We start from the raw sequence: 21876 nt of genomic DNA, 5'->3' as shown, positions 1-21876 counted from the left end.
TGGGGGTGCTTATGAGCAGCCACTGAGATGACACAGGGAAAGCGTTTCACACAGGCCAGGTGCGGAGTGAGCTCTTAATATTAGTTTGGTGTGAGCTTTTGTTTGTTTTAAATATATTTGTATTGATTTCCAAGAGGGAGTGAGAGATAGAAACATCAATGATGAGAGAGAATCATCGATCGGCTGCCTCCTCCACATCCCACACTGGGGATCAAGCCCGCAACCTGGGCATGGGCCCTGACCGGGAATCGAACCTTGACTTCCTGGTTCATAGGTTGATGCTCAACCACTCAGCCAGCCAGCCAGGCTGGTGTGTTTTTTTAAAGGTGAGGGTGAGGGTCAGGCAACTCCTCTGGACCATGACCCCTGCTCCCATCCCCACCCCTCACCTCCCTGGGGGCGCCTCCCAGCCTGACCACCTCCCTCCATCTCCCGCAGAAAGCAGTGCAGTGCATCAACATGAAGAGCCTCTCCTTCCAGCTGGGCCTCTACCTCACCCCGCAGTTCCTGCAGGCCTCCAACGCCATCGAGATGGGGCAGCAGGGCTTTGTGCAGGTACTGGACTTGGCTTCCCAGGGCTGCTCACTCCTGGGGTCTCTCAGAGCCTTGCTTCCCACGTTAGTACAGAAATGAGAATTCAACTTTCCAGAGAAAGAAGGGAGCCAGACGGAGCATGATGGAGGGGAGAGAGAGAAAAGGCAGCACTCAGAGACGCGGAGTGGAATGTCACCTCCTCCTCCAGGCAGGCCCACGACTGTCCCACCACCGGGGCTCAGGGGCAGTAACTCCAGAATGAATCTAGCTTATCTCATGAGGGCAGGCAGGGGGGAGTGTTAAGAGTAACTGCTCATGCCTGGCCCCTTGCCTACCTACGCAGGTGAGCATGTCCCCGTCGACCCCTGAGATCAAGCTCAAACTGGACAGCTGCCAGCTGGACCTGAGGCCTGAGGCGGACACCGTGGAACTCATCCAGAACCAGACACCCAAGGGCAGCTGTGTGAGCCTGCTGGCCCCCGGCCCCCAAGGTGACATGCGCTTCAGCTTCCTCCTCCGTGGCTACATGGTGCCCACGCCCAAGGCTGGCACCCTCAGCTGCACCGTAGCCATGCGTCTGGGGACTTCATCCCTGGTGAGTGGGGCCTGGGCCAGGACCAATGTCAAGGGTGGCTTTTGGGTGTGGGGGGTTCAGGAAGGGACACAACAGCCCAGGAGGATGTGAGACCAGGTGGCGAGGGGCAGAGCCAGCCAGGTGTGGCTCCTGGCTATCAGGGGTACTCTTCCTGCAACCCCACAGCCTCTGATGACTTGGCTATGTCTTCAACATTGGTAGGCTATGTAGCTGCAGCCGTCCATTCACCCATCCGTCCACCCACTATCCCTCCCAGTCATTCGTCCATAGTCCTTCCACCATCCCAGTCATCCACCCACCTACCCACGAAGCATGATCACCAGTGTAATCTGTGAACAGGAGGCCTCGGGGAAGAGGGTTCAGACAGGAGACAACCTTCTGACTTTCTGTATTTATTAGTCACAGTGCTTCACCGTCCAGTGGATCTCCACTCTCAGGCCCTCAGCCTGGACACAGTCCTCTCAGGCCCTTCACACAGAGGGTCTGGTTGTGTGAAACATTCCAGGAGCAGCCAGGGATTGTCCCCCAACACACCTCCATAGCACAGATCTCCCAGGACCTGCTCGAGGGCTCCCAGCTAGAAAGTGGTGGGATGGGATGCAAAGCCAAGGCCCAGGGTGGGCTGGGACTGGGGCCTGGTGCCTGGTGCTGGGGAGTAAGCCAGAAAGCTCCCTCTCAGAGGCTGTGCCACACACCGCTCTCTTCCTTCCCCAGGAGGTCCGCAGGCCCGTCTCTATGCGCCTGAACATCGTCAGCCCTGACATGCCTGGTGAGCTCTCCCCAGGTCTCTCTGGGGTTCGTGGCTGAGGTCAGAGTGGGGCACAACAGACGACCCAGAGGGATGGGGGCCTAGGCTCACAGCAGGGAGGACCCGAGAGAGAGCAGCCCCGGCGGGGAGGGCAGGACCAGGGCTCCCCAGCTGCCTGGAGTCGGATCCACAGCTGCATCTTCCGGATGGAGAGACTCCTCTGCTCACGACCACCCTGTGGGACGGGACTCTTGACCCCACGTGGCTAGTTGACCTCATTGGGGGGACGGGGCTTTCAGACTCAGGTCTGGACGGGACAGGGGACAGAAAGCACCATGGGGTGGTGCTGGCCTCACCTTCAGGCCCCCGTGTGGAGGATGTCCTTCAGCCCAGCACCCTCCAGCCTCTCTTAGTTCCCTAGACCCAGGCCCCCACCACACAGAAGAGTCCCTGACTCTGGGGGCAGATGTGGGGGGGGGGTAGCCCCCTCTTTGCCACCAGGCCAGGCCAGGATGGAGCCCCACTCCCGGCTCACAACCAGGAGACAAGGGCTAATAACCCCAGTGCATGGATAGGAACTCAGGCCCCAGGGGCGGCTGCCTGGCCCGATCACACAGGAGCCAGGGGTGTGGAAGGAATGAGGCTTGGAAAAATCAAGAGCAGAGCTAGAGAGCCCTCAGAGTTGGTCTGCCTGTCCCTACCGGGGTATCGGGCTCAGAGGGGGCAGGGCCTGACCCAAGGTTACACAGTGAGGAGGGATGGGCTCTGGACTCCCAGGCCCCACTTTTTGCTCCGATTATGCCAGCCAGCCTCCCTAAATGCATCTCCATCAGCACTGGGAGGCAGGGCCTGGATAGGCCCTCTTGGTAAATGGGCATAGCAATCACAGCTAAGTGCCAGGCGTGGGTGTGTTGAACCCATTTGCTAGATGAGGAGACTGAGGTTGCTAGAGAAGTCAGGGCAGTGGGTGAGCTGGGACTCACACCAAAACCTGTGCCCCTGGCCAGCACAAGAGTAGGGAGCCAGGGCGGGGGCCAGGGAGGAGGCAGCAGCGCTGACCCAGCTGTCCCTCCCTTGGCCGCACAGGCAAAACCCTCGTCCTGCCCGCTGTGCTGGGCATCACCTTTGGCGCCTTCCTCATCGGGGCCCTGCTCACCGCTGCGCTCTGGTATATCTACTCGCACACACGTGAGTATCCCAGGCCCCCACCATGAGTGCTCAGGACCCCTCTACCACCCCCCGGGGAAGCCCAGCAAAGCCTCTGGGGGAGTGGGGAGCCCTGGCCGGGGCCCTGACCTCCGCCCCTGCCCCCAGGTCCCCCCAGCAAGCGGGAGCCCGTGGTGGCGGTGGCTGCCCCGGCCTCCTCAGAGAGCAGTAGCACCAACCACAGCATCGGGAGCACCCAGAGCACCCCCTGCTCCACCAGCAGCATGGCGTAGTGCCCAGCCTGGAGCCCCGGGGGCCACCCGGCCAGCCCTTGCCCAGCCGGAGAGACTGAGTAGCCACCAGCTGGGAACCACTGATCATGAACTCACCCCAGGATCCCAACCCTTCTACTCGACCAAGGATGGACCATGCCCTCTGCCTCTTTCTCAGAGGCCTGCTGCCAGCGGGGGCACCAGCTTGGAACACCTTGGGGTCCCCCCACCCCACCCTGCAGAACCTTCAAGCTCAGTGGGCCTGGGGTACGGCTGCCCGGGACCACAGAGAGACAGAACACTGCCCTGTATGTCCACGTTGTTGTAGAAACCCACGTCCCTGTTATCCTGAACTGGATCCAGCCCTCGATGACGTGGGCTGGGCAGGAGGTGAGAACTCAAAAGACTCTGCCCAGCCTCCTCAGGCCAAAAGCGCCTCCTTCATGACCAGCCCAGAACCACCAGGATCTGATCCCAGCAGCACAGCTCTGGACCGGCATAACTTTGTGGGGGGCGGGGAGGCTGGGGATTGAAGCCTAGGAATGCCCAGCCTGGGAATGGGGGAGCCTAGCTCCTTCCTGCAACTGTCACATGGAGACCCCTCCTCCTCGCCCATCGGGAAGGCAGCAGATAGGAGTGGCCAGGCTGCCTGACCTGGGCCCACCCCTATATACTCATCACCAATAAATCAGACTATGAAACCAGTGCTAGGCCGGGAAGGGAAGGGGCCCCTAAAATGATGGGGGGAGGCAGCTCTGGGTTCAAATCCTGAACCTGCCACTTGTTGGCTGTGACTGTGGGCAGGTGCCACGGCTTTCATAAGCCAGCCACAGTTCCCTCGTCTGTAAAATGGGAATGAGAATTCTCAGTCACAAAGCAGTGGTCGACAAGCATCGGGCCACTGAGGCTCAGAAGGGAGGGGTCCCAGGCCACACAGCCAGGCTCCTGCACAATCCATTTTCTGTGCCACCACAGCGCGCCCCCCCCCCCCTTATCTGCTGAGGGAGCTAGAGGTCAAAAATTAAAGATTTTCATTTAATCCAGCCACCCTCTGTCCCCACGGGCCCCCAGGCAGGGACCCTCTCCTTTTCCAGAAGGCCACTGAGAGGAGGGAAACTAGCGACCTACAGCTGGCAGGACCCTAGGCCTGGCCAGGACGAAGTCTGGTGGGAGCTAGGCTGACAGCCGGGCCTGCTACCCCAGGAGAACGCACCCCCCGCCCCCCGGCTATCAGGAGGGAGGACGGAGAGGCCAAGCACCACAGGCTCAGAGCTCAGAGACAGGATGTCCTATCTCAACCTCCCACCAACCAGCCATCTATTTCACTGCCCGGAGCCCAGGCCCCTGGGCCAGTCTAGACAGAATCAGGGAAGCAGAAAACAAAAGGCACCTGATGTGGGAGTTCACGGAGAGATGCAGGGCAGGGGTGGGAGGCCTCACCTCCAACGCCACTGCCTCAGCTACTGGGACAGGGAGGGATCCAGCAGCTTCAGGACGCCGCCCACCAGGTGCAGGCTTCCTGTGACCAGCACGTGGATGGCAGCAGCCTCTCGGAGCACGCTGGCCCCGCTGTTTGCCACGGGGTGGGTGAGAAGGTCCCTTGGGGAACTGGGTGTCTGAAAGACAGGGTCCCGGCCCTGGCTGATCCACTGCAAAGCATGGGAGATGCAGCTGAAGACGAGGGAGCTGGTGCCGTGGGTGTGGGGCAGGCGGGGTGCCAGCAGCAGGGATGCCGGCCCACCAGCCTCTGGGCTGGGGGTGCTCCAGAGGTCCGGGCTGGCCGCCTCCTCATCCAGGCGGCTCCAGTGCTGCTGGTGTTCCAAGCAGCGGAGCAACACCTGGTCCAGGGTCACCATGAAGTTCTGCTGGTCTGCAGGACACAGGGACGGCGCATCAGCGAGGCGGATGGGGGAAGGGCAAGCACGCTGTGGACACCTGCTTAATGCAGGGCCTTTCACATGCATTGTCGGTCCTCAGAGTGGACACTATGAGGAAACTGAGGTTCAGTGGCTTGCCCAGTGTCTCAGAGCTGGTGATGAGCAAAGCCAGGCAGCTGAGCTCCATAGCTGGGTCTTTTGCCCACTGAGCACATGTCCCCACCCTCGCCTCTCTGCCCTCACTGGACAGGGGCCGTCACGGGCCTGCATGAGCCTTTGCAGAAAGGCTGGTTCCTGGGCTCTCCAGACTCTCCCCAGGCGGTCTGATGTGGGGCCTGGGGAGCTGTATTTTTTATAATATTATTTCAAAAATATTTTAATGGGACCCATTGTAAAAAAAAAAATACATTTTACAATGGCAACCCAGTACTCACATATGTGTATATTAATATCTGGAACAGAATCTTCATAAAATAGTACCTGCCCTTACTTTGTGCAAGATACACAGATATTTTCTATTCGATTTCATTTAAAGTAGAAAATGCTGGTTGAGACCCACTAACTGATTTCAAGGACCATCAGTAGGTTTTAACCTGCATTTTGAAAAATGTTTTCCCCGATAATTCCTTTTTAGTGTTGTGGCCACATGCAAAATGTATCCAAGGATATTTATACCATAAGGCAAACCCAGCTCCTCTCCCACAGTCACCAGCAGAGCAGCCCACCTCAGGGCCCTCCACGCCCTGCCCATCTCAAGGGACCATGTCTGCCACCTCTCACCTGCATTGCCCATGGATGACACCTCTGTCAGGTTAGGGCAGAAAACAGCATAGTCAAACTGGCAGGGCTAGAAGGCCAAGAGGCAAAGCTTGGGTCAGAGCCCCGAGAGGATGCCCACCCCCACCCTGTCTTCCACGCAGCACAGGGAGTTTCCCTCCCCCCCCCCGCCCCGCCACACGCATCTCTGAAGATGCCCTCCCCTGGGGTGATGCTGCATAAATCCAGCCACAGCACCTCAGTGCCACCCCCTCTCCCCCAGCTACCCCAGGACCCCCTGCCTGGCCTGTGGCCTGGGCAGTACAGCCCCATTGTACAGATGGGGAAACAGGAGCTGGGGGCGGGGCTACAGCTTAAGGTCACCTAGCTACTAAACACGCTCCAAATCCAGGAATTAGCCCCATTCTACAATTGAGGAAAGGAGGTTCAGGGATGTGGGGTGTCACACAGCCAGAACAGGGCTGGGCTGCCTGTGGCCCAACCACCCGCCGGCCTCTCACCTGCAACAGCTTTAGCAGGGCCGCCGGATCCCGGTCACCGGTGGAGTTGAAGAGCAGGACGCGCACCTCAGGCCCACTGCGAGGAGAGGGGAGGAGGCGGGGAATAGCCGCACCTCCCACCTTTCCCGCAGAAACAATCCCCCCTCTACTGGCCTGGCCCCGCCCCATCCTTCCCCGAGGCCCCGCCCCCCAGGACCCCGCCCCATCCTTCCCCGAGGCCCCGCCCCTCCGGACCTCGCCCCATCCTTCCCCGAGGCCCCGCCCCTCCGGACCTCGCCCCATCCTTCCCCGAGGCCCCGCCCCTACGGACCCCGGACCCCGCCCCTGTCCAACTCCGCCCGGCACTCACCTCTTGCGGCGGTGCAGCGCCTGGCGGAACCAGCGCACGCAGGCCTGCACGCTGCTGGAGGTGTGCGCGCCATCCAGGTACCAGGTGAGGGGCCCGCGGCACAGTATCTGCGTCCGGCCAGGCCACTCTGTGTCCCGAAGCCCTGGGGGACGGGCTCTTCAGACTCTCCCATATTCTTCAACTCGCACACATAACCCGCCCCACAGCACGCACCCCTGTCTGAGCGCTCCAAGGAGCTGATCAGCCCAGGAGCCTATGACCGGTGCCAGAGGAATCAGCAATTCTGCCTCATCTGATGGAATCTTCTAGGCAGCCTTCAGAGGGGCTACTATCATATATTAGCCCTTAGCTCAGAGAGATTAGGTCACAGGGCATATCAGTCTTGGGACTGGGATGTGATTCAAGATCTACCTGGCCCCAGAGCTGTATCATGGCCCTGACATGGGGCCTGGCACACAGTGGGCACACTGGAACCATTTGCTGAAGGGGTTTAACAGCCATGAGCACCTACTATGTGCTGAAAGCTTTGGGGGAAGAAGCCTGACAAATATCACCATTCTTAAGAATCTCATGGTCTTTGACAGTAACAGCAGCTACCACTGGCTGGGCACTTTATCCCATACTGGACTGGCTCTGGGCTCAGTCCCTTGGTGACATCACCTCACAGTGGGTCCTATAATCATCTAATCTGGAGGAGGGGAAACTGAGGCTCAGAGAGAGTTCGTGAACTCAAGGTCAAGGAGGCTTACTGACTTCAGAGTCCTTTCTCTTGGGCACCATATGGAATTGACCCCACCTCTCAAAAAGCAAAGCGAGAGAAACATCTGAAGGGACCGGCTGGGCAGGAGGGTCTAACTCACCATGCCGCATATGAGCTGTGGGCTGGAACACGGGTGCCAGAGGCAGCTGACACAGGAGACTTGGCCTGGACACTTTCAGTTCCCCAATGCCTGGGGGCAAGGGAGGGTGATGTGGGACCGGGTGCTCTCAGAACCCTCAGAGGCAGGCTCCACGAGTCCCTGCCCACTTACCTTGGCGGTCCTTCCGCTGCAGCCAGCAGCGGGCCAGCTGCAAGGCCAACGCGGCATTGGACCGCTGGTGCTCTCCCTCCAGGCCCAGGGTCAGCGGTGGCCCCCCTTCCTCCAGGGTTTCCAGCGGTGGACACAGGTAGAGGGGACACTGCAGAGGAGTCAGAGGAGCTGCTGCTGCCTCCCTGGGCAGGAGGCCCTTCCTGATGTCGTCAGCTCCTCCATCTTTCCCCACCAGCAAGAACCCAGCCCTGCTCCTAGAACCAAGAGTGCTCCAGCTGGGCGAGCAGCGGCCCAAAAGGATGAAGCAGCTCCCCAGCACTTCCAGTCACTCACTGAGATCTGCTCAGCACGCTCCCTCAGCACTGCCAGGGGCCCATCAGGCTGGGGCACGGTGAAGGCAGGTACGCCACGCTGTGGAGGACAGAGAGGAGACAGGGCTACTGAGGGTCCTCCACCTTCATCTCTGGCCCCCACATCCCTGGGTCGGAGCGGCCCATTTAGCCTCCCCCATAGGACCGATGGGAACCACTTGATGGGGAGACTATGATTGGAGATGAGGCTCAACTTGCTCCAGCCACATGCAGAGCTGAGACAAGAACCCAGACCCCACTGATGCCCAAGTCCCCTCCTGAGTCAGGATACCAAGGACCCTGCCCCAGCCCCACTTCCCTGAGCTTTAAGGGCCAGGCCCATGTACCTCCCCTCCCTGGGGCTGCCTAATCACCTTGAAGATGCCCCCTTTCTGCCATGCGATCTTCTCTATCGTGTCCCCCAGAAGGCTAGTGTGGTCGATGCCAAGAGAGGAGACCCCACATACCACAGGCTTCCTGCAGAAGACAAAAGGCCCGTGATGCCCCTGCCCTGGGCCACCTGGGCTAAGGACCATCATCCCTCTCCCCAGGCAGCCGCCCTCACCTGATTATGTTGGTGCAGTCATAAGCCCCACCAATACCCACTTCCATCACTGCCAGGTCCACCTGCAAAGGGTCAGAGGGCATGGCAGGAGGTACAGGGCACCTGGAGGTCACATGGGAGCCCCCAGCCTGCTTAAGATTCCCCTCCCCAAGGCCTTAGACACAGGACTCTAGGGAGCAGGAACAGACCTTCTCTTGCAGGAAGACATGGAAGGCCATGAGCGTGAGGAAGCGGAAGTATGCAGGCATGGAGACACAGCTGCTGCTGTCCTGTGGATAGGAACACGCCAGAGCCTGAGGTCCATGCAGCCGCTGCTCTGGGGAGGTGGGGTCCTGGGAGTGCAGTGCCTTCTGGGTCCCTCCACCCGCTCCAGTGCCCGCTCTGTCCCCCCACCAGCCCTCCGGTATGGAAACCTTGGTCTCCTCCAGCCGATGGTAGAGGCACCAGAAGTGCTTGGTGAAGTGCTCGGGGCTGATGGGCTGCCCATTGATGCGGATCCGCTCGCGCACCTGCACCAGGTGGGGAGAGCTGCCGGGAGACCTGAGGTCATCAGGACTCCCTGCCGGATCCCCAGGCCTCCCCCCAACCCCCGTCAGACCTGTCTGTCAGAAACACAAATCTGATCATGTCACTGTCCTGCTGAAAACCCTTTCCCCTGCCCTCAACAGAGTCCCAGCTCTTCACCTCGGCTTCCCAGGCCCAGGTGAGGCTGATGCTACTGGCCTGTGTCTCACCTCTCCCGAGTCCCTCGACACTTCCCTGTGCCCCAGCCCCACTGTGCATCCCTGGGTTGGCCCACAAGGTTACATAGGCTCTGGTCGAAGGCTGGGTTTTTCTCCAAAAACTTAGTTTAGGTGTTGGCTGGTTCTACTGCCCCCCAGAGAGCTGGGAGACACCACATCCCTCCACAGCTCGGTACCTAAAGAATCCCGTCTTCAGGCCATAGCTCCGGAGGATCCGTTCAGTGAAGGCACACGTGGAGCCCTAGAAAGGAAAGTTCTTGTCTGGGCAGTCCCCACCCCACCCAGCGGATATGCTCTCCCTCCCCCGGATCCCATCCTTCACCTTCCCCTTTGTCCCAGTAACGTGGATGATGTTCAGCTGGTCCAAGTCCTCCACCTGGAACAGAAAGACAGGATCCTCAACTTAGCAACAGGACTCACAGACAAAGGAAAATGGGGGGTGGTCACAGGCCCTGCCCACTTTACCTGCAGCCCACTCCGTGCCAAGTACAGCTTCATGGCTTCCAGCTGTGCCTGGGGGTCACCCCGCTGGCGCTTTACCTGCTCCAGGTAGCTGGCATTGGTCTGTAGGGTGTTGAGTGTGCGCACAGCATCCTGGCAATAACAGTCCCCGGTGGCAGGTTAAGGATCACTTGGGGTCCACAGGGACAGAGGCACCCAGTGTACCAATGGCCAGGCCAGGGCACCAGCCTGCCGGACCAGCCCTGTTGCCCAGCTTTGAGGTTAGACACCGGTGAGAGAGAAGTGGCATCATTCCAGCTCTGGCGCCAATGGGAGCCTAAGGCAGCCCAGCCCCACCCAGGGAGTGCCAGGCTAGGTAGGCAACATGAGTAACGGGATTAGCCTTGCTTTTGGTTCCAGTTCCCCAGTCTGCACCCCTGGGGCCTTTGCTCTCATTCCCTCCAATGGGGTCCCCCACTATATTGGGCCCCTACTGGGGTGGGGCTAGAACCACAGAAGGTTCTAGAACTGGAGGTCTAGAACTGGAGGAATTAGTATAAGGAATTCCTAAAGTCTTCCTTCCATGCCTAACCCTGATGATTGAAATTCCATATTCTAATCAAAAGTAAAGCTGTCTGAATATGAGGTAGTTTCCCAACTATTAATGGAGGGGTGGTATACCATGTTGAGATAAGGTGATGGTTGTTTAAATTTGTTGGGTTTTTTTTGGGGGGGGGCCTGCAGGGATATTTTGTGTTCATACGTGCAAAAAGAATAAATTGGCATTCTTGTGCCGCACCCCGCCTCTGAAGAAGAAGAAGAAGAAGAAGAAGAAGAAGAAGAAGAAGAAGAAGAAGAAGAGCTGCTTGAAGCCACCAGATGGAAAAGAGAAGGAAGGTGGGAGGGAGGAAGGGTGTGCCCAGGGTCACCCAGCCAGGAAGGCAGTTAGGTCAGCCTCAGGAGGGTCCACACTGGAGGTAAGAGTGAGAGTGCTATTTATTTCCCCTCGGGACCCTAATAGTTGGTTGGAGGTCCCACCCCATCAAACTGGTGCCACCTGTCTGGCTGGCATCAGGTTCTGGCAACTGGCCCTTGGCATAAAGCCAGGTGGAAGTTTTCTGTTTTCCAGATTCTTGCCCCACCCCCACTCCATTGCCCCCGATTCCTAACTCCGGAGATTCTGGAACACCAGGACCCCAGCTGAGCCACTGGACCTCTTGGTCCTATCACTGGGCGCCCCTTCCAACTCTATCGTGGGGCACTTCAGCCTCAGAATTTCCAGATTGGGCGGTCCAGGCCAACTTCCTGGTCCCAGTCCCCACTCCCAGACTCCAGGATGTCCCCGCCCCCGAGCTCCCCAGTCTCAGGTTCCTAGGTACCCTCCCCAGCTGGCGGCCGGGATGCAGCGTAGCCCAGCCCCAGCCCACGTGTCATCTCAGTACCGCCGGCCCGCCGGCCCGCCTGCGGGATACCTGATATTCCATGCCGGGCTCCTGCGGCGCGGGCCGCGCGCTAAACTCTCGCCTCCCCGTGACCCTGGTCGTTACACCACGCGGCAAAACCGCTGCCAGGAAGAGATTCACGCGCAGGTGGCTACGTGCCCGCGACATAGTCCTGGGCCCGGGAGCCTCACGCTGAGCCCGAGCCGGTGACGCCCCGCCCCACCCCGGCGCTCCTCGCCCCGCCCCGCCCCGTCCTCCACCAATCAGCGCCGCCCAAGGAGCCCACCGGAACCAACGAGAACCCGCGGGTGCCATCCTTGTGAGGGGCAGTCTCCCGAGCCCAGGGCTTCGCCCATATTTATGAGGGGCAAGTTCCCCCGGGCGGCCTCTGCCTTAGTAAACTTGCACTGCGTTTGTCATCCTCCTCCCAAGGCCACATCCGTCAAAAGAGCCACTCGTAGTTAGCATCCCTCAGCCTCTACTGCAAGCCAGAACCAGCTCCGAACCAGCTCCGAGCCGGATGAAATGACCTTACAGAAGTCACTGAACCACGGCCCCAAATGTCCCAAATCATCACAGAGACCACAGGCAGCGGGGGTACGGTCCCTGCCCTCGCGAATCTGACAGCCCAATTGTGGGCCAACAGAGCAAAAACCAGGCACCTACGCTACTGGGGTGCCTGGGAAGTCTTTCTGGAAGAAAGCAACATCCTGGGGGAGACCTGGGGGGAAGGGGGAGTCGGCGAGGTGTAGGGTTGGGAGACAGGTTTCCAAGCAAATGGAGGGAACGATGTGTGCAAGGCAAACGACTGGAGAGAGAACCTGGCACCCAAGAACTGCACTTCCACCTGGTTGAGCCCCATAGTGCCAGCATGCTACACCCAGCAGGACCGTGCAGCCTGATAAGAAATTTGGGTTAAATTTGGATGACGATAAAACGGTTTTAAAAGAGATGACAAGGTTAGATTTGCACTTGATTTGCTGTGTGGAGGAGCGCCTTTCTCCTCCATGGAAAAAGGAATATGGAGAGTCCCTTTCTTACAGCTGAGGTCTAGAAAGGGGGGTGGGGAGTGGCTGCAAACACCCCTGTAGAGAAGTTCCCACAGATGAAAGGCAATCCTTCAGAAAACGGATGGAATTTCAGGACCTCTCTCCCTCTTTCCTGCAGGCATTGGGGTGACTATCAGAGACTGATTTTGAAATACACAAAGGAGGTGTTGGGAAGACTCCTCCGTTAGCTGGCTGGGTTTCTGCTCTTCACTTCAGGGCCAGGTGGGGGCACCTGAGAGATAAAGAGGTCCTTTCCTCTCTTGGTTTCTTTCTCTTTTTAATAATTGAAGCTTTCTCTATACATATACATGTATATAACTTAGTAACTGCATAACAATGATCATAACTAAGTTTTAAATTTCTTTTGCTTACCCCTCCCCTCACTTCCTCCTTTAAAAATCATTGACAACCGCCCTAACCGGTTTGGCTCAGTGGATAGAGCGTCAGCCTGCGGACTGAAGGGTCCCGGGTTCGATTCCGGTCAAGGGCATGTACCTGGGTTGCGGGCACATCCCCAGTAGGGGGTGTGCAGGAGGCAGCTGATCGATGTTTCTCTCTCATCGATGTTTCTAACTCTCTATCCCTCTCCCTTCCTCTCTGTAAAAAAGCAATAAAATATATGTATATTTAAAAATCATTGACAACCGTGTGTCCCACAGTTTCTATGCTCATGAAATCAAAGACACACCTAGATATCTATAAGGCCTTGTCAATGCAGATGATACTATTTTCTGTCAACTTTTTTTTTATTGTCTAAAGTTTTACATATGTCTCCTTTTCCCCCTCGATTTGTCAACTTTCTTACTCAACAGTAGGCGTATAGGGATTCTTCTAAGACCATGGTCGGCAAACTGCGGCTCGCGAGCCACAGGCGGCTCTTTGGCCCCTTGAGTGTGGCTCTTCCACAAAATACCACGGCCTGGGCGAGTCTGTTTAGAAGAAGTGGCATTAGAAGAAGTTTAAGTTTAAAAAATGTGGCTCTCGCCGAAACCGGTTTGGCTCAATGGATAGAGCGTCAGCCTGCGGACTGAAAGGTCCCAGGTTCGATTCCGGTCAAGGGCACGTACCTTGGTTGCGGGCACATCCCCAGTAGGAGGTGTGCAGGAGGCAGCTGATCAATGTTTCTCTCTCATCGATGTTTCTAACTCTCTATCCCTCTCCCTTCCTCTCTGTAAAAAATCAATAAAATATATAAAAAAAAATAATAAAGTTACTGAGTACTTTTAAAAAAAAAAATGTGGCTCTCAAAAGAAATTTCAATCGTTGTACTGTTGATATTTGGCTCTGTTGACTAATGAGTTTGCCGACCACTGTTCTAAGACAAGGACTTAGCAAACAGCTAAGTAGCACTTCTCTGGCCAGGCACAGCTCTAAACACTTTCTACATAGTTGCTCATTTAATCATCACAATCCTATGAAACAGGTGTTGGTATTATCTCCTTCGTTTCACAGGTGAGGAAACTGAGGCACAAAGGAATAAAGGGACATGCCCAAGTCACAAAATCAAGATTTTTACTCTGGCACCAGGAGTCCTTGTTCCTAGCCTCTCTGCCCCCCTCCCACTCCAGGTGCCAGCATCCGAACACCCCTCCTCTCAAAGCTATCAAAGTTCTGTTTCTTGCCCTAACCGGTTTGGCTCAGTGGATAGAGTGTCGGCCTGAGGACTCAAGGGTCCCAGGTTCAATTCCAGTCAAGGGCATGTACCTGGGTTGCGGACACATCCCCAATAGGGGGCGTGCAGGAGGCAGCTGATCGATGTCTCTCTCTCATCGATGTTTCTAACTCTCTATCCCTCTCTCTTCCTCTCTGTAAAAAATCAATAAAATATATATTTTTTAAAAAAAAGTTCTGTTTCTTGTGATCTTTCCAGAGAAATAAGCAAATCCAAATAGAGAGAGATTTTCCTTTTACAGTCACAGGGAGTGGGCCATGTACGCAGGTCTGCGTTGTACTTTTACCACGTACCTTTATGTCCTGGGCCTGATCCTGAGCCGTGCCATGTCAGTACATAAGAGCCTCCCCCCCTCCCATTCGCTGATTTGTTCCTTGAAGTGCTGCCTGGTGTGGAAGTACTGCTGTGTATTGACCCGTCTCCTACGGAGGGACAGTCAGGTTTCCAGGATTTTGGCATCACAAGCAGTGCTACCATCAGGAGCATCTTATCCTTGTCATTGCTTCCTGTGCCAGAGTATCTGATGCATAAATTCCAAGAAAAGCAACCGCTGGGCTGGAGGTGATTTGCATGGGACACTTTCATACTTATTGCCACATTGTCCTCCACACCCCCGCGGGCCTGAGCCAGCCCTTTCTTCACCACACAGACGTTAGCCGACCTTGATCCTTGTCAATATCACATGTGGGAAAATGCATTCTTGGGTTAGTTATCAGTTGCATTTATTTTATTTGGAGGAGGCTGAGCATTTTATCTTAATTTTAAAAAAAACCTTTTGTATTTCCTTTAGAGTCTGCTCACCTCCTTGGTATCATTGCTTTTTATTTGAAAGGTCAGAGGTGTGAATTGTGATATGAGACTATTCAGGGAACAAACCCGCTGGTGAGACAGTGTGGAGAGTGGGATCCCATTTTTGTTAAAATAATAATTTAGAAATAGCCTGGAAGTTATGCCCCAAGTGGTAACGGTGATTAGCTCCAGGTGGCCAGGCTAGATGTGACGTTTGCCCCCTTTTGCTTATGTGGATTTTATAAAATGTCCCCTGAGCAGGCATAATTAGGAAAAAGGACGAACAATTCCTACCACATGGGTGGCTGCACCTCGGCGCACGTCTTGTTTGACTTTCTGGTCCAACAGGTCAGGACGCTGAGGCCCAGCAAGGGGCCCAAACTGCCCTGGAACCTGGCGTGGCTTCCCGGAAGTTCCTGGGGTCCCCACTCATGGCCACGAGGGGCCCTTAGGAGGGCACCAGTCGTGTGGTGCGGGGCCGTGCGATAGCCAGGCCACAGAAAGGCTGGCTCAGTCCTGCCTCCTCCCCTCTGAGCTGGGCAAAGCCTTCGCTGCTGGAACCGGAGAGCAGCAGGCTTTTCAGAGGGAAAATGCTTGTGTTTTTTTTTTCAATTTGTTATCTCACCCTCTGACCATTGTCTGTGGCACCTGCTCCTTGGGGGTAAGATTTCTTGAGCCCCCTCCTGGCCAGGTGCTGTGCTGAGCCCATTTCATTTTATTTTTTTATTTTTTAAAATATATTTTATTGACTTTTTTAAGAGATGAAGGGAGAGGGATAGAGAGCCAGAAACATCGATGAGAGAGAAACATCAATCAGCTGCCTCCTGCACACCCCCTACTGGGGATGTGCCCGCAACCAAGGTACATGCCCTTGACTGGAATCGAACCTAGGACCCTTGAGTCCACAGGCCGACGCTCTATCCACTGAGCCAAACCGGTTAGGGCTGTGCTGAGCTCATTTTAGAGGCGAGGAAACAGGACCTGGGGAGTCACCTGTGAAGGGGATCAGCCAGCAGGGTGCAGCTCTGTCCCAGCTCCTTTGATTCTGATAACTACTGACTTCGCCCCTCCTATCAAGCTGGGGAATCCCTGGCTAATATTTTTCACCTGTAACTTGGATTTTCTTAAATAATAGTTAATGTGAGTGCATTCCAGACACCAGCAGGTGCGGAGAGCCTTTACATGCACCTGTCCTCTTGGATCCTCACACCCCCTGCAAGGAAAGTTCTGTTCCAGGACCCATTTCTCAGAGGAGGCAACCAAGGCCTAACAGGGGAAGTGACTTAATCATTCACTGGGCACCAGACTCCACCCCCAAGCCACCCCTGGACCCTGACCCCCTCGCTGCCCTGTGCCCAGTGAGGTGACCTGGTCATCTGGTCAACAGAGCTGCGGCCTTGAGCCGGCTCTTACTTCAAAGGGAGGCCCTGGGGCTGCTGAGGAGCCCTGTGAAGTGCAACACTCACCAGACCCTGGGGCATCCCTCAGTTCTTTCTCCCCCGAAGGACCCACACCATGTGCCCCGGGCAAGTCACCTCCTCTCTCTAGGGCTGTTGTCTCCAAGAGAGAGGGCCTAGATAACCTTGCAGGAGCCACTGTTTCCGAACCCTGGCATCTGGGCCTGCCCGTCCCCTGCTGCTGAGCCAAGGTTCTGTCCAGCGGACTCGGGAGGCATGGCCCAGCCTGGCGTGCAGCTCCAGGCAATGATACTGCAGCCTTGCATTCTTACCTGGGCTTCAGACTGCACAGGGAGGGAGGGAGGCACCTTCTCATGGTACCCATTCAACGGAAGAGGAAAACTAAGGCTTGGTGAGGCTAAGTGGCTTGTCTAGTGTCTATCAGGACATGAACCTGATCCATGCTCATCTCATCCCTTGTAGCCAAGCCCAGGGTTCCCATCCCCAGCCCTAGCCTGTGTCTGCCCCAGCCAAGGTGGAAGGCTTCCGCTGCTTGGTGAGCCTCCTCACCTTGCTGAGCCCTGTTGCTTCATCTGTAGAGTGGGGGTTGCAGTGGTGCCCACCTCAGGGAGCTGGAGGAGGCCGAGTGAGAGGGTGCTGGGCCCAGAGCACAGAGCCAGGGCTCCACCCATGTGCCAAGGTTAGATACCTTTAACAAACTAAGTCCTTAACGGCTCTTAACCACACCTACCAGATCTATAGACCGCAGGCAATAATGGTTTCAGATCTGTAAGGTGCAGATAACAATGGGCACGGGGCCAGTAGGTAGTGAACACTTGATCCATGTTGCCTTTATTGTTATTGGTTTGTTGTATTTTTTTTTTTTTGCAGGGTTACTGAGATCATCAACAGTGTTTCTGTTTGTTTGTTTTTTTAATCCTCATGGGAGGATATTTTTCCATTGATTTTTAGGGAGTGGATGAGAGAGGGAAAGACAGAAACATCGATGTGAGAGAAGCACATGGATTGGCTGCCTCCTGCAGGCACTCCAACCAAGGCCTGTGCCAGGGAGGAGCCTACAACCAAGGTACATGCTCTTGACTGGAATCGAACCCAGGATCCTTTGGTCTGCAGCCCGATGCTCTATCCACTGAGCCAAACCAGCCAGGGCTGTTATTGTCTATACCAGTGGGCAGCAAACTAATGAGTTTCCAAAAATTACAGGCTGTTGTTGTTCCTTGTGATTAAGCCCCTATCCCAGTGGTCAGCAAATTCATTAGTCAACAGAGTGGCAAACCGTGGCTCACGAGCTGCATGTGGCTTGCGAGCCAGTTTGCCGACCACTGGTCTATACTAATAAAAGGGTAATATGCTAATGAGACTGGGAGACCTTCTGGACGTCCTTCCGGACAAAGCCATGGTGGCGGGGCTGAGGCAGAGGCAGTTAGGGGCGATCAGGCCAGGAGGGGCAGGCAGCTGGGGGTGAGCAGGCTGGCAAGGGGGGGGCAGTTAGGGGTGATCAGGCTGGCAGGGGGGGCAGTTAGGGGTGATCAGGCTGACAGGCAGAGTGGTTAGGGGTGATCAGGCAGGCAGGCGGGTGAGCAGTTAGGAGCCAGTGGTCCCGGATTGCAAAAGGGATGTCCGACTGCTGGTTTAAACCGGCAGTTGGACATCCCCAGAATGGAGAGGGTGCAGACTGGGCTGAGGGACAACCCCCCCCCCCCCCGTGCACGAATTTTGTGCACCAGGCCACTAGTTATTAATAATGAGACTAGCAGTCCTCTTCACAGAGTAGTCCTGAGAGTTCAATCAGATGAAACCAGACTACAGATCACACAGGCCTGGCACACAGGACCCTGGAGGTAGCCTCTGTCAGCAGACCCGCCTCACGGTTCTGCTCTGAGACCCTCCACAGCCACACTGGGTGGGCCTACTGTGGAGCCTCCACCGGGCAAACCTCAGGGCCCTTGACCACCCTGAGACCAAGGCTTATCAATGCAAGGTTTTCCTTGAAAGTGTGGGCTTATCATTGCTGATGATCTTGGACCCGAGGTATATTTACACCAATTTGCACAAAAGAAAGAACAGAGGCTTAGAGAGGCAGGCGCCCTGTCCAAGGTCACAGCGCCCTCCTACCTGGAAAGAGGCAGATTTAGCCGAGAAAGGCCCCCTGGATGGGCTCGGCTGCTCCATGGTTGCTTCACACGCCAGCTTCTCAGCCACTGGCCAGGAAGTAGCCAAGGACCTGGCACCTTTCATTCCTGGCCTTCATGCTCCCCACCCAGGCCGGCAGTAATGGCAGGCCACCTCTGCCAAGCCAAGCTCGCTCTGCCCAGGCTTCAGCTGGGCTGGAGATGGGAGGGGGAGTGAGAGGATACCCAAGATCCGCCTTCTCCCCACCCAGAAGCCCAGGGCCTCCGGGGTGCAGGGAGGAAGGTCTCACCTGATAGGTTCCTGCTCTCATCCTGGGACCTGCCCAGGGACCTCTTGTCCTCCCTGGAGGTTTCCAGAGTGCAGTTCCCATGAGTTAAATAACAACTGGGTGGGGGTTAAAGGTGAGCAGGCAGGCGGGGACACTGCGGGGAGAGGCACGTGTGGGAGGCTTGCAGCGCTAGGGGCTGGCTTTGTTGGGCCTTTTATCACAGCCTTCCCCCTTATTCTTAGGGCCTGTTTGCCCTGGCCCTGCCCAGCTGTGATCCCTGAGCACGCAGAAGTAGAATTCAGGGGTGAGAGGCTGTGAGATCATTGGGTTAAGAAGCCCGGACACAGACCCATTTCCCAGCCTGCAGGGTGACACTGAGGGCCGGAGGGCCGTCCAAACACAGCCGCTGGCAAAGAACTTTCCTGTTTACACAGCTCTTGCTGCCTGACTCACTGCCTTGAGATTCACAAGTGCCAGATACGACTTGCCTCAGGGTAATGTTCTGGGACTCATACCGCCCTCCACAGACTGGGGTGACCCATCACACCAGGGCTGGAGGCTAAAGCAGATGGACCCACGCCTGCCACTAGTCCTGACTCCTCTCTGGGGTGTTCTGTGGGGAAGTGGGGTGTCGGGGGAGCTTGGAGCCAGAAGCTCCAGGGTTGGGGCCTGCTTTGGTTGTTTTAAAATATGGCTGAAGTGCATGAATAAAAACATGAATTCAGGGAATATGAGAAAACACAGGGGGAAAAGCCACTCCAAATAACCATGGGTAGTTTTCGTGATTGTTTTTCCTATAAAATGAGCTCCAGCGGCGTATTTTCCTCCTGCTGCCTTTGGAACCACTTCCCGGCGCAGTGCTATACCTGGACCTCCTTCCTCCTCGCCCAGCATTCCATCCTAGGCCCTGCCCTGTCCAGGCTGCACAGACCCACCAGCGGCTAGAGGTGCCCTCCCCCGCCGAATGGGGGTTTGGACATACACTGAAGTTAAAGCGCTGTTCTTATTGAGGCTGATGGAGGTTTATGCTTTCCGCATGTAGGGCTGCCCTGAACAGGGGGGTGCACTGGGCGGAGGTAGCAGAACAGGTTAGGGGTCACAGCCTGGCGTGGCCACGTGGCCCTTCTATGGGACAAGAATCCACACCCGCCTTCCCCACCGGGCTTGGGCTCTCCTCTTAGCCCAGGAAGACTCGCTTGTTCCTAATCCCCCTCCACGGGAGGGGCTCCTACTTACTGTCCTGCTCCCTTGGCTCTTGCCAAGGTCACCATGACCTCGCCGCAGGTAAGCCCAACAGTCAGCCCTCACCCTCTTTTGGACCCACCAGAATTTGTGGAAATGATCGCTCCCTGCCCCCAAAACACTGTCCCTGAGCTTCTGGAACCCACTCTCCCTCTTGTCACTTCCCACTTCATCTGCTGCCCTCAATCCCCGGACAACGTCTAACACTGGAGTGCCCGGTGGGCCACGTCTCCTCTTCCAGTGGGGACTCCGTGAGAAAACAGACTGGACAACTGCTCCTAAGACATTTCTCTAAGTGGAATCGCTGGGTCCAAGAACATGAACCTTTTACAGAAACCTGATCCTTCAGAGGAAAAACCCGTACCTCCAACAATTAAACTGGCCCTGTGAGCTCTCCCACAATAGTCACGTCATTTAAAACCTAGCGACCTTGTTGCTGTAGCTGTAGGACGCCTTGCCGGTTCTTCCTTTGACTGCTAGTTGTACTGAGTTGAATAGCATCCTCCCAAAATTCACGTCCACCTGGAACATCACAATATGACCTTGTTTGAAAGGGTCTTCATAGACAGAATTGGCTAAGATGAGGTCATACTGGGTCATGGTGAGTCCTAAATCCAGTGACTGGTGTCCTCGTAAGAGAGCACACAGAGGGTAAGACCACCACGTGAAGACAGCAGAGTGATATGTCTACGAGCCAAGGGCACCAAGGACGGGGCAGCCACTGGAAGCTAGGAGGCAGGGAGCGGGGTGTTCTCCCTCAGAGCATAACCACAGCCACAGCGATTCCGGACTTCTGGCCTCCAGATCTGACAGAATGGAGGTTATTGTAAGCCACCTACCGGTGGCACCTGGGTATGGCAGCCTCAAGAAACTAATCCACGCCCTAGCCGGGTTGCTCAGTGGATAGAGCTTCGGCCTGCGGACTGAAGGGTCCCAGGTTCGATTCCGGCCAAGTGCACATGCCTGAATTGCTGGCTCGATCCCCAGTGGGGTGTGTGCAGGAGGCAACCGATCAATGACTCTCTCATCATTGATGTTTCTGTCTATCCTCCCTTCCTCTCTGAAATTAAAAAAAAAAAAAAAGAGGGGGGCGGGCAATGGTAAGATATGTACACATATTATACCTTAATTAAAAAAAGAAACTAACCCACTAGCCAAGAACTTTGTACTTCCACTGGTATGGAGCTGTGACTGGGCCAATTTTCACAAGGACAGTTCTGCTGAAAGACCTTGCCAACCTTTCCCCCTGGGCCCTTTAAAAGGCCTCCACCCGGGTAAGAATACAGAATTCACCTCAAACACCCCTGCCCCCAACTTGACTCAGGACGTGCTGCTCCCCTAAGGGTCCCAGCTCCGAGCCCCCAAGATCCAACCTCCACCTTACCCAAGCTACTGCCCCTTCCTCAAGCCCCTGCAGACTCTTCAGCTCGCTGGTCATCTCCCCTCCACTGTCTCCCAAGAGCCGGAAGGCACTTTGCAAGCTCCAGGTCTAACTGTTATCATTCCATCCATAGGGCTTTTTGCAGCCGCCTGTGCTCATGGGTCAAGTTCGAACACAGCTGCCTGTCAGCCACAATGGACTGCGCCCAGCTGATCTCTGCCCACAGCTCACCACAGACCCTCTCCAGTTCCCTCGCCCAGGAGACCTTTTCTCACCTGTCTTCCCTCTGACAGAGCGGAGAGGAGCCGGGGAGCTTCGTGGTACATGCCCTTTGGGAAGCAAGATGGCAAGTCTGGAAGGGACCAGATGGGGGAAAAAAAAGACAGAAGTCCTGTACCATTATGTCAGGGGACACGAACGGGGACAAAGATGAGTTAAGATCTGACAAATAAAATTTCAACAGTGAGGCCCAACCTGCTGGCTGCAGGGAAGAGCTGGGAGCCTGAACACAGAACAAAGCATACAGCCACTTAGTGAAAAAAAAAGAAAGAAAA

At 56.0% G+C, this 21876-nt stretch overlaps 2 protein-coding genes across 6 annotated transcripts in view; one reads left to right on the top strand and one right to left on the bottom strand.

Moving 5' to 3' along the window:
* The window catches only part of ENG (endoglin), a 30309-nt gene extending 25812 nt beyond the window's left edge, over positions 1–4497 (top strand). The window contains exons 11-15 of the mRNA XM_080667689.1: positions 439–555; positions 878–1129; positions 1844–1898; positions 2964–3065; positions 3192–4497. Coding sequence (XP_080523815.1) covers positions 439–555; positions 878–1129; positions 1844–1898; positions 2964–3065; positions 3192–3316 — 651 coding nt within the window. The 3' untranslated portion in view covers positions 3317–4497. The remainder of the gene's footprint in view (positions 1–438; positions 556–877; positions 1130–1843; positions 1899–2963; positions 3066–3191) is intronic.
* FPGS (folylpolyglutamate synthase) lies at positions 1504–18675 on the bottom strand. Of its 5 annotated transcripts, none has more exons than XM_080667691.1 (16): positions 18414–18675; positions 9953–10081; positions 9810–9863; positions 9664–9728; positions 9158–9272; positions 8933–9013; positions 8745–8806; positions 8554–8656; positions 8163–8240; positions 7830–7977; positions 7659–7748; positions 6799–6940; positions 6450–6525; positions 5953–6019; positions 4736–5165; positions 1504–2184 (listed from the first exon to the last, which is right to left on the bottom strand). In XM_080667691.1, the coding sequence occupies exons 1-15, from the start codon at positions 18534–18536 to the stop codon at positions 4756–4758; spliced, it is 1743 nt and encodes a 580-aa protein (XP_080523817.1). In that variant the 5' UTR covers positions 18537–18675; the 3' UTR covers positions 1504–2184; positions 4736–4755. The 5 variants fall into 5 exon arrangements, with proteins under 5 accessions (XP_080523817.1, XP_080523818.1, XP_080523816.1 ...); XM_080667692.1 differs by having other exon boundaries at positions 1508–2112; XM_080667690.1 differs by lacking the exon at positions 18414–18675 and adding an exon at positions 11401–11595 and having other exon boundaries at positions 1508–2184.
* Between the last annotated feature and the right edge of the window lie 3201 nt (positions 18676–21876).

The sequence above is a fragment of the Plecotus auritus genome (genome assembly GCF_963455305.1).
Source record: "Plecotus auritus genome assembly, chromosome: 5".
NCBI classification, from domain to species: Eukaryota; Metazoa; Chordata; class Mammalia; order Chiroptera; family Vespertilionidae; genus Plecotus; species Plecotus auritus.
Note: the sequence above shows the minus strand (reverse complement) of the source record. Positions and strands in the feature narration are given on the sequence as shown.